This window comes from Rhinopithecus roxellana, chromosome 9 (assembly GCF_007565055.1).
Source record: "Rhinopithecus roxellana isolate Shanxi Qingling chromosome 9, ASM756505v1, whole genome shotgun sequence".
NCBI lineage: Eukaryota > Metazoa > Chordata > Mammalia > Primates > Cercopithecidae > Rhinopithecus > Rhinopithecus roxellana.
In genome coordinates, this window is record NC_044557.1 from 73461896 (window position 1) to 73474691 (window position 12796).

The 12796-nt window shown below is 33.0% G+C and overlaps 1 protein-coding gene across 1 annotated transcript in view; it reads right to left on the reverse strand.

The window, feature by feature from the left end:
• NUDCD1 (NudC domain containing 1) overlaps positions 1-12796 on the reverse strand; it is a 91471-nt gene that overhangs the window by 23650 nt on the left and 55025 nt on the right. The window contains exons 7-8 of the mRNA XM_010363093.2: positions 10726-10870; positions 6445-6570 (exon numbers count right to left, since the gene is read on the reverse strand). Of these exons, the coding sequence (XP_010361395.1) occupies positions 6445-6570; positions 10726-10870 (271 nt within the window). The remainder of the gene's footprint in view (positions 1-6444; positions 6571-10725; positions 10871-12796) is intronic.

Below are 12796 nucleotides of genomic sequence, written 5' to 3' on the forward strand. Positions count from 1 at the left end.
ATGGAAGAGTATTTTTACCTGAAACAACAGTTGACAAACTATGGTTATTCTGAATTGAGATTCGGTAAACATTTTCCCAAAGTAAATGACTGAAGTCTATCACTTCAAGGAGAACACCCAAAAGTATTTGTTGCCAATGATAAAATTTCAGCTTTTGAACAAAACTTAGAATTTTGAAGAACTCGTATTTATCACCATGAGGATGACAGCCTGCCAATCCTTAAAACACTCTTCTGGTGAGATTAGTGGTATATTAACAAACGCTTATGTGTGTATCGGTTTATATTGAATAATGAAATAGATTAGCATTTGGAAAGTCTGAATAACTCAGAGAAGCAATATTTCCAAATTGTCGTCACGCGTAAAACATCCACTCAAAGTGTCTCAAAAACCAACTGATTTTAAAGTAACAGAGCATGAAAAGTTTACATTGAAACTAATATTTAAGAAATGGGCACGTCAAATTTTGGTGTAATATCAAAGGAAAAAACTCACCATTAACTGCAAATGTTAATTAAATACCCCTCTCTTTCCAATTACATATCTATAGGAATCTGAATATATTTCAACCACAGTATATTGCAAAAGACTGAATGCAGAAGCAGATATAAGGATTCAACTATATTAATGCAGACATTAGAGAGATCTGCAAAAATGTAAAACAATGACATTTCTTTTTTTTATTATTCTGGAAAACGCCCTAATTTTCATTAGAAAATATTATTTATGTTAACAATAGGTTATTATTTTTAAATGAATATTTTTAAAATGTCTTAATTTTTAATGATACATTTTGATAAATATAATCCAAATATAAAAACTAAGTACACCAAAAAGCTGAAGGAGGTAAAGGCAGGCAAAGTAAACCCATTGGGTGGTTAAAAGGCTTGCTAAGAATACTAATTAATCAGTCAAACATAACTGCAAGGACAAAGTTTAACCTGATTAAAAAATAAATGTCAAATTCTCTAACATATTAATTTTAATTACAAATGAACTGTTTTGTAATTAAACAATTTTGTTTCAAAAAATGCCGTTTACATGAAATTACTTGATTATTCATTACTTTGAATGACTTTTTTGTAATAGATAATTCTGCTTTTTATAATAATTTAAAATTTCCATTTCCAAATAGTTTAATAAAATATGAAGGGGAGAAAAAGAATGTAAAGGGGTCCTGAGACCAAAAACCACTGGTTTAGATACTTTTTAAATGTTTTTTAAACTATTATAACTATTTACACTATTATAAATGCTCTAATAACTTCTGATCCTATCCTTAATATCCTCTTGAAAGGATTAACAATATACAGCACTTGCTTTTCCTACTTCCTTTCATAATGACATAAAAGAATTATTTTCTGTTTGTAACTCTTCTTCTTCCTGTCTTGATGAGTTTATTTAAAAGTTACAAATATTGTTTCAGGTGCTTCAATTTTATATCTTAAGCCAGTGGTCCCCAACTTTTTTAGCACCAGGGACTCGTTTCATGAAGACAAGTTTTTCACGGAAAAAGGCAGGGGTGTGTGGGGGTTCCAGGATGAAACCTCAGATCATTGGGCATTAGTCTCATAAGGACTGCATAACCTAGATCCTTTGCATGCACAGTTCACAATAGCACCACTATGAGAATCTAAGGCTGCTGCTGATCTGACAGGATGCGGAGCTCATCAACTGCTCACCTACTGCTGTGCAACTAGGTTCCTAACAGGCCAGGGACCTGTAAGGTCCGTCGCCTGGGGGGTTGGGACCCCTGTCTTAAGCAATAGATGAATATCATCTGATCTAAGAAATTCACCATAATCTAATACTTAAAAATATCCTATCACCTTCTGGTCATTCAAGTCTATATAATTTGATTACTACAGATCAGTGTTGTCCAACAGAAATAAAATGGGAGCCACATACATAATTTTAAATTTTCTAGGAGCCATATTTAAGCATAAAAAGAAACTGGATAAATGAACTTGAATAATGTATTTTATTTAACCAAACATATCCAAATGATTATCATTTCAACATAAAAACTAATTAGTAATATTTTATGTTTTATGTATTTCATATTTTCAAAATCTGGTAGTGTATTTTACATTTATAGCACATTTCAATTCAGACTACCCACATTTCAATTGCTCAATAGTCACCATATGGCCAGAGGCTAACATTTTGACAGCTCTTAGAGAGAAGTAAAAATAATTCATCTTCAATTCTATCTGAATTCTGATTTGCACTTTACACTTTAGTGACCAATTTAATATTTCAGAGAAATATTAAATAGTTCTGATATTTAATATTTCTTTTATTGTGCTGCTTCATTTATTTATTTAACATTTTATTTTCCAAATGGCAATTCTAACCCTAATGTCCATGTCTTTAAAGGAAACATATTTTGGGATACTTGTCATTTAAAACATAGAGTTCTGACCTTTTTATTATAGCATTATTTTCTAAAACTCTTAGGGAATATACTAACCTTCCCATGTAAGGTAATTTCAAATTTCAAGCATTGTATGAGTATCCATTCTACATATATGTTTATGCATTTTTACTTCAGTGCATTTTTGTCTATATAAAAATTAATAATATAAAAATCAAAATGCCTATAATTTTTAACTTTTATGTTCGGGGTACATGTGCAAGTTTGCTACATAGGTAAACTGTGTGTCATGGGGGTTTGGTGTACAGATTATTTTGCCAACCAGGTAAAAAGCATAGTTCCCGACAGGTAGTTTTTCAGTCCTCATCCTCCTCCCTCCCTCCACCCTCAAGTAGGCTCTGGTGTCTGTTGTTTTCATTTGTGTGTCCATATGTATTCAGTGTTTAGGATCTCACATGAGTCAGAATGGCCATTATTAAAAAGTAAAAAAAAAAACCAGATGCTGGTGACATGGGGGAGAAAAGAGAATGCTTATACACTGCTAATGGGAATGTAAATTAGTTAGCTATTGTGGAAAGTAGTTCGGAGATTTCTCAAAAAACTCAGGGCAGAATTATCATTTGACCCAGCAATATACCCAAAGGAATAAAAATTGTTCTACCATAAAGGGCTTATACTTATAAAAAGAAAGTTTGGTTTCAAATCCAACTGAAACAAAGATGAGAATCTTTAGTTTAATTATACACTAATTGAAGTTAAACCAGCAATTAAACTTTGAAATGTGATTAGTTAAAAAGGTATGTACAAAATGCTGGAAATATCTCATCAAATAAAAGCTATGGTACAATGAAGGATTGTTTATTTCTTAAGTTTATGAGAATAGAAACTGCTTACCACAGAAATCTATTGTTCACATTCCTTAGGAACACAGAAGTAAGACTAACTGTATTTATTCAGAAGTAAGGACGAACTGTAGTAGCTTAGGATCTCCAAAGAGAAATTTATGATCCTGTTGGTTTAGGGAAAATTATGGAAAGCATACTGGCAGCCCAAGAGATCTAGTTTCCACTACTGACTCTCTCTCTGATCCCATATAAACTCCATCTATCTCAGCTTGTCTTAATAAATCCGTAAAATGAAGAAGATGAAATATGGAATTTCTTTGACGTTGGAAAGATTGTCCCTGTTTATTATATATTAGACTTCTTCCCCACTCTTGATCTACGACACTGAGAAGATCCACTGCTATAACATTCTAGCTTTTATAAATTCCTGAGGAGTGAAGTCACATTTGATCATTAAATGTAAGAAAAATCGGTATATTTTTCTCAGTTTTATCACTTTTTCATATAAGGAGCTAGAGGGCTCAGGAAATAAGAGTTTTCCACTGCCCCTCTAGGGGCAGCCAGAGCTGATTTAACATTGCCTGTGACTATAGTTAAATCTGCTAAATTATAGGACTTAGTATGTAGATCCACTAAGCTTTTGTACTGTAATGTATCAGTAATAATGCTTTTATTTTGCCATTCCTTGGTTTTAATTAATATGCTCAAACATAAGAAATGAAGAAATGTATCATTAACTGGGGGTATCTCAGTGACCATCATTAAACTACTGATCAACACTATTTAGGAGTACTAAGATGAACCGAAATTTTCAGGGAAGCTAAGTTTAAACCACAGCATTTTATGACACCTAAGATACAGCTGCCTTCCCTGTAAAAGTTTGGCAGAAAACAGTATCTAAGAGTTATAGCACCTAAAAGTATAACATTAAGAAGAACAACCAGATTCTTCATTATTAGAACAAATAATCTCCAGTTAGTCAGATTCAAGAGGCTTCTATCAGTCACACCTGAAACTGGTTCTTTGAAATTTAACCCAAGGTAACAAAGAGAAGAGTAGCTATGTGATGGCTCTTATTTATCACAATTCAGGGAATCATCTATATGATTATGTCAAAACTAAACAACAGCTAGGAAGTAAAACTCCTAAAAACTCGAAACAGCTCTGATAATCTGGGGTTTTGACCAGTACCCAGCCTGGATATAATAATCTGACTAAGAATACTGCTTACTCTTCAATTAGAAGATTAATTGAGGAGGAAGGGAGAAAATGAAAGACAGTCATTTCTTGAGATCCAAGATGGACCTGAAACAATTTTTTTAAATTTAATGACTGTCACTAAAAGATAATTCTACAGAAATGTATTAAGCAACTATCATGAATCAGAACATTTGGTAGGTGTTGAGGACACTGGTAAAATGTCATCCATGTGCTTTTTAGAACTTACTACTGTTAAAGCGTGGTAAAGAAGAGAGCAGTGCAGAGATAGAAATTAATTGTAAAAGCAAATATTTAATTTTGATACAGCTTCAAATGGTACTTCTGCCTAGCCATTGGTCCTATGCCATTCCACCTCATTTATCCATATAGGTATAATCTAGAAATGTTCATTTTACAACTTCTTTGTGTGCTAATTAACATTCAGCCATTAAAGAAAGCTGGTAAAAGACCAGGAAGGGACAGCGAGTGAGAAGAACAGTTATATTTCCTTTCAGTCAGTAAGATGTTGGGCCAGAACTCAGACCTGGTAAACCAGCTTCCCATGACACTTTTAACTTCGGTTACATGAATTCTGGTAGAATACACTTTCCCCCAAACCTCTACATAACAAAGAAACATCAGGGCAAACTTGGCAGAAATTTTTCAGGGTTTTCTTGAAAACAGAGCCTTTGAAACCTGTATCAAAGACTAACAAGTCTAAAAACAGAAACAAAAGACCAAGTTGTTCTCAATCTCCTCTGTTGCTTTTGCTTAGAATGAGTCTCCCAAATTTCCTTCTGGTTTCAGTAATAACACTAATTTCTATATGTACAGCTCTAAATTAGCCACCAACTGGCTGAGACACCCAGCTCACAGAAACAACTCCATGAAACACACACTTAGTAGTAATAACTAACGGTTAAGGATTTCCCTAAGAAGGAAGGTCTAATAAAGTTCTAAATTAAAAAAAAAAAAAAAAAAAAAAAAAAAAACTACATCTACTGCATCAAGTCACTCCAGGCAGTCTTCTTCAGTATCTTAATACAAATCTGTCAAAGCTTGTAAACACAGTGTAATTATACACTGTGTAAACACAGTATATAAAATATTATATATATATATATATATGGCACACAAGAGAGAAAAGGAAAAACAAATTCCAGATGAATTAATGAGTTGAATAAAAATATTCCAAAATAGAAAAAGAAGAAAAAAAATTAACTCACTTGATATAGAGGCATTATTCAAATTTAAAACACGTCATACAAATTGGTAAGTAACACTAAGACAAATAAAAACTTCTTCACAAAAGAAATAGTTATTACATGAAACAGTTGACAGTAAAAAAAAAAAAAAAAAAAAAATTGCCACAAGTTTATTCTGCACACCAATTAGTAATGATCAAACAAAAAAGTGAAGGTGAAGATGCAGTGAATCAGGCAATAACTGCAATCATTACTAATAAAAATAGAAGTGGTAATCAATTTGTCAGAGGCTTATGATTCATTAATTTGAATTCTGTTACTTGTTATTAGATAAATTTCCCTGGAAATAGAAAAGGCTTCAGATAACAGAGATTTTTAAAAATAGCACCATCATAATGTATTTTTAAAAAGCTATTACTTACTGTGATGGGTAGAATCACTACATGCAGACATGACCAACATCATAGTATAATCCAACCATTAAACCAGACATTTAAATAACATGAGGAAACGCTTAAGTTCATAATGTTGAATGAAAAAAAAAAAAAGTGAAGTTATTATACATTATAGGGTCACAATTATATATGAAAAACCCATCCAGAAAAGCGCAAACTGAAAGATATCAATATACAGTGATACCAAAACTATACAACACTGTTTTACTGAGTGTATGAAAAGATGCTACTTTATGGAGTGATGAGACTTATCAAAGCCAATAACTGCTAATCAAGTGTCTCTGAAAAACATATACAGGCCAATCATCATCTGAGTTAACTATTGACAAAATTTTATAAAAATATTAATATCAGTAACTTACCACATGAGTAGTTTTTAATGTATTGCCATCAAATCTGCACAAACTGGAGCTCTCTTCAAAGAAAATATCACATTCTTCTAACTCTTGAGCATTGCAAGGTGGTTTTTCTTTATCTGGATTTGGATTCTTAGTCCAGAAAATAAAATAAGTAAATAAGTAAAACAAATAAACAAGGGAATGGGTTTCTTCATCTTTAAAAATGTTAAGGTTACAGCAGTAATTAAAAATGAATTGCAAACCCATGACCAATAAAATCATAATCACACAAACAGAAATAACAGAATGACGAAGTCAGCAGAAAAGGATATGAAAACAGGTATTATAAAATGCTCCATATACTCAAAGATGTAAAGGAAAACATAAACATGAGAAAGTGAGAGATGAAAGAAAAGAACCATACTGAACTTCTAGATATAAAAACACAAATCTGAAATGAAAAGCAAAACAGATGTGACAGATAGCTGATTAGACACTGCAGGACAAAAGACCAGTGAGCTTGAAAAATAGCAATAGTGACTACAAAATGAAGCACAAAGACAAAACATAAAAACAGAGAAACTCAGTGATCTATGGAATAATATCAAATGGTCTAGCATATGGGTAATTGGAGGAGGGCAAGAAGAATGGGGAAAAAATTGTGAATAAGTAATGGCCAACACTTTAGAATGTCCAAGAACTCCAAGCACAACGAAGATTTTTAAAAAAAATCAAAAACCACAATAAGTCACATTATAAGTAAATTTCTGAAAAGCAGTAATAAACAAATTCCTAAAAGCAGACAGGGGAGGAAAAGATACATTATTTACAGAGGAACAAAGATGTCAAAGACAGCTGACTTCTCATCAGAAACTATGTAGGCCAGAATACAATGGTGTGTATTTGAAAGTGTAAGAGAAAAAAAAAACAAAACAAAACCTGTCAACGCTGAATTATATACATAACAAAAACAACTTTAGAAAAGGGAAGAAAAGAGAAATATTTTTGCAGAAAAAAGCTGAGAGAATTTACCACCAGCAAATCCACACTAGAAAAAAATGCTAAAAAAAGCTCTCCAGCCAGAAAAAAATAACATCAGATGAAAACGTCAATCAACACAAAGGAATATAGAATAGATGAAAAGGCAAATATAAGAGTAAATGAAAAACCTTTTTTTCCACATTTTTCATCTCTTTTAAAAGAGAATTACTGACTACAGCTAAAATAGCAATGTAATATTAATTTTAATATAAAATGTAAGACAATAATAATACAAAGAACAGAAGAGAGGAAAATATAAATTTCTTAAATTATAGATGAAGTGATAAGTTTTTAAAGACAGTTGGTGATAAGGTCAAAGATGTAACCTCTAGAATCACTAAATATACACACACACACACACACACACACACAAATATCTACCCAAACAGAAACACTGAAATATTGTTAATAAGCCTAAACTAGACATAAATAAATTCATAAAAGCAATTTTTAAATGTTCCCTTGTTTCAATGCAAGGGTCACTGTCTGGTCTTATATACCTCACAGAGTAACAGGATCACAATAATTAAGCAATAAATTATACAATATCTGCATATAGCAGAAATACAATTCTACAACTGACCAAATGTGTAAACATCTAGTTTGCTAAGATACAGAGTTATGTTAATTCTCATGTTATTAAACATTTAATGAAATGAACTGAGAGAATCTGAAACTAAATGGATGGAAGTTCTAGAAGATCTACATACTCAACGTGTGTCCATGTCCCAGCTGGAATATGGAACCGCCTAGTTGTGGCTGTTGTCTGTAGTCTAAATATCAATGGGAACAATCATGGTTGCTGTGACTGGTTGTAAGGGCACCACCAGCAATCTCCTGGTTAGTTGATGCCATTCTGCACAGTGTCTCAAGGAGATATCTATGTCCAACAGAATAGAGAAAGTACCCTACAGATTTCTCCTTCCCTTCACCTTCCAATTATCCATACTTTAGAAGCAGAAAAAATTAAAAGTTCAGGACTATCAAGATCACCAGTGCTTCACAGGACAAGATTAGAGAGAAAAGGAAATTGCAGAGAAAAGGGTCAAACTTCAACATAGCAAATGCTATGTTGCTTTCCAAGGACCATTTACTGATTTTTAAACTGAGTTGAAAAATACAATGCGGAAAGCAGCAAATAAGGGGCTAAAAAGCTGAGTTTGGGGTATTAAAGTGCTTGGGAGTCAAAAATTAGACTTCAGAGTCCACACAGTAGGAGAAGCCCTGGTAAACATACTAAGCTTTTAGTTGAGATAAAAGAAAAGTTTTGCCTTAGGTGTAAGAATAAACATAGAATAAATCAGCCATGTAAAAGACCGAAGCCCAGCATTGAATCAAATCAATCCCTATGGAATTAAGGTAGGCTAAAAATTTAGAGAATGCAGTTACAGTAGTGCTTAGAAGGACGTATACAACATTAAGTGCTCTCATTGGAACAGAAAGTTCAAAAATCAACTAAGCTATCACCTTCAAAAACAGAAAACAAAAAAGCAAAATAAATTCCTAGTAAACAAAAGGAAGAACATAATACATGTAACATGGAAATTAAGAAATGGAAAACTGAAAAACAAAGGCAATGGAAACAGATGCTCACATTAGACCTGTATCTGTTAAAAGAAATTAAAAACATTAAAATCTAAGGCACCATCATTAAGTGCCTTCCAAAACAGCAAACTCAAGGTCCAGATTGTTTTACTGACAAATTCTACCCAACATTTTAAGACATAACACTAGTTCTATACATTCTCTTCTACAAATAGAACACGTCCCTAATCATTTTACAAAGTTATAAATAACCCAGATATTCAAACTGGAAAAGGATGGTAAAAAACAACACAACACAAAACAAAAAACCTGACCAAAAAGGGCTTATCTCACCAATGTAGAAAATTCTTAATCATTCATGATAAAAACTCTCAGCACACTACAAACAGAAGAAAGTTTTTTCAATGTAATAAAAAGAATCTATCCTTCTTAATGATAAAATAGTCAATTATTTTCCCCAAGATCACAAATAAGGCAAGAATGTCTGCTTTTACCATATGAGAGTTCTACATAGCTGTGGAGAAGACATTCTAACCACTGCAGTAAGGCAAGTATGAATATTTGAAAAACAAAACTGCCTTCAGCTGCAGATAAGATTGTATGTTTGTCTTTTCAAAATGTAACAAACACACTGGTGTTCAGGCATAAATAACTTTCTCATAAACACTAATATTCCACTGAAACCATCAAGTTTAAAAAGTAGTTAACTGCAATTATCTATAATCTCAAAACACATCTCCAATACTGTCACTGTTATTATATCCCCAGAGCCTAACACCATAATACTTGCTTAATGAGTGAATATAAGGCAATGCAGCCTGTATGGTTTGTTGTACACAGGGCTATTAAATCAAAGTTTAGAAGTCCTATATATGAGTTTCAGTGATTCCTGAAATTTTCAATTACTACTGGCAAACATGAAACTTGGTTTCTCTATCTGGCCATGTTTCCTTTTGATAGAGACATTCACTTTCAATATTCTAATCCTTTTTTTCTATCTTAGGATGCAATTAACATTATAGTATAAACAATACTTTGTACAGTCTTCCTCATCTCTATAATTCAAGATGACAATAAACCAGACATCTTTCATATGCTGATATCATTGTTAGAAAATGAACATACAATTTAAAATTCTGATGTACTGCTGTATTTGTTCACATTCCTAACATGATCATACACGTCATCAGAGTGGGAACATATTCAACCTCATGATTAAGTATTGTGGTGTCACTGTAATCATCACAATTAATTACATTACAAAGAAAAAATTACTATATATGATACATATATCCTTGCAAAATTCTAAAATCGCCTCAAAAATTTTAGTGATAAGTAGATTCTTAGTAAATAAATTTTAACATAATTTTTGTCCTACCAGCACTGGTCAGTTGATTCTTCTAAAGAATACATGTAGAGAGAGAGAGAGAGAGAGAGAGAGAGAGAGAGAGAGAGAGCACGCACAATATATACACACACATACACAGATGCAGGCAAACTCTCTATATAGTATGACTACACATATATGTATGTATTTACATAGTGTAAGAAATAAATATTAGAACTTAAGCCGTATTCAAACATCACTCAGATCAGTAGCATCTGATATGTATCTTTTACATTAGGAAAAGCAAAATAATGTTTGAAAAGCATGGCATAATCTTCACATAACATATTTTTGGACCCTTGGAAAGTCACACTAGTATTTCAACTACTTACCAGTTCTTCAGAGGTCAAATGCATCAAACGTTCAGCTATTGCAGCACACTGGGCTGAATCTCTTATAAGTTCCCCTTGTTTATCTCCAACTACTAGCTCTGGCCAGGTTAGTCCTTCATTCTTCTTAATCAAGGAAATCTCCAAGCTAGAAGTTTAAATGAGAAAAGTAAAGTTACATTAAGCAATTATACAAATTATACAATCAGTAACAAACATTGTTTGTTCCCATCTTCTATAGAAAGAACCCTCCAGTGTCCACAGGATGGTTTACCAAAAATCTTGCTCATTTAAATTCTGCATGTGATGGAAAACCTATAATCCAATGGCAAATAGTCCAGATTTAATAAACAAAGAAAGTACCACTGGAAATGGTACATCAAATGGCCTGAAGAGAGAACTGGCTGGAAAGAGTGAGGTCATCCAGAAAGTACTGGTGTGCAGTATGTTCCTGAACTTAATATTAACCTAAAGATCAAGCAGATTAAATGAATGCAAATCTTAATTTTAAAATACAGATGTTAAATAATTGAAAAGTAGAAATAAGGAAAAAAAATAACTTTGGTAATACAGGGAAAAAAGATGTTAATGTGTTCTCTATTAACTTATGTAAAATCTAATTCTGTACATGTAAACAATTAAATAATTCCAAATGTACTAAAAATGGCCTGTCAGGGAACCCTGAGATCAAGGACTGATGCAGCAGGAAAGGGAAAGAGAGTAGAGTCAAGGCAGACTATGGACATAGGAGGAGAAGTAAGTTGGCCCATGTTCCTCTGGAATAGGAAGGAAAACACAAGTAAGATGCTTTGGGAACACCCACTGCTGTAACAGAAAAGGGGAGTGGTGATAGCTATTCCACAACAAAGCAACCTTTTCCATGTGCCATCTTTCATACATGTGTACCATATTAGCTTATGCCCTGGAACACAACTGCAAGAATACAATAATAACTATTATAATTATCAAATAGGACATGCAAACTTATCTGCCGTTCTTTTTCAAGACTGTTATAATCACTACCTTATGAATGACAGCATTTAACATTTTTCTGAAACTACCTATTTTAAGAGACTATACAAAATAATAATATGAGTACTTATCATTAGCACTGAAAATTACTACCACAATAAAAGCCCAAATTTAGTTACATTTTTTTCTTTTTTTTGAGACAGAGTCTCACTCTCTTGCTCAGGCTGGAGTGCAGTGGCACAATCTCTCTTACTGCAACCTCCGACTCCCAGGTTCAAGTGACTCTTGTGCCTCAGCCTCCCAAGTAAGTAGCTGGGATTACAGGACACGCCATCATGCCCACCTGGCTAATTTTTGTATTTTTAGTAGAGACAGGGTTTTGCCATGTTGGCCAGGCTGGTCTTGAACTCCTGGCCTCAAGTGAGCTGCCTGCCTTGGTCTCCCAAAGTGCTGGGATTACAGGTGTGAGCCACTGTGCCCGGTCCCGAGATTTAGTTACATTTTCTCAGGATAAAGGTAATCTTGATAATGATGATGATGATGATGATGATGATGATGATGATGATGATAGTAATAGTAATAATGACAATAGCTTATACTTACCTATATGTCAGGTGCTGTCTTAAGCACTTTACATGCTTTAACTCACTGGTTACAACAACCAAATAAAGTACTGGAAATATTTTTATCATCACCATTTTACAAGTAAGAAAAAAAAGTACTGAGGTTAAGCAACTTGCCAAGGTCACAAGCTATTTAAGCAGTTGGCTCTAAGTCCATGTTCTTCACTACTGCACTATTCTGCAGTAGTGAAAAAATATATATAAATAACTATTAAAGAACATTTACCCAGTGAACTAGTTGCTACCTAAAGAGGTCTGAAAGAGTTGATACAATCTGTTATAATTTCCAAACCATCACTAACTTGCACAGCTAATCAGTGCACCCTTCTTGTAAGACTGCATTTATACGTTTTAAAACTAGTATTGTATGCTACCATCCAAGCAAAAAAAGCCCACACAATGCCAAACATAATAAATTACAGATTAGTTAAAAAGTGAGACAATAACTTTTGAAAATGAGAGGTACAAATAATTTACTC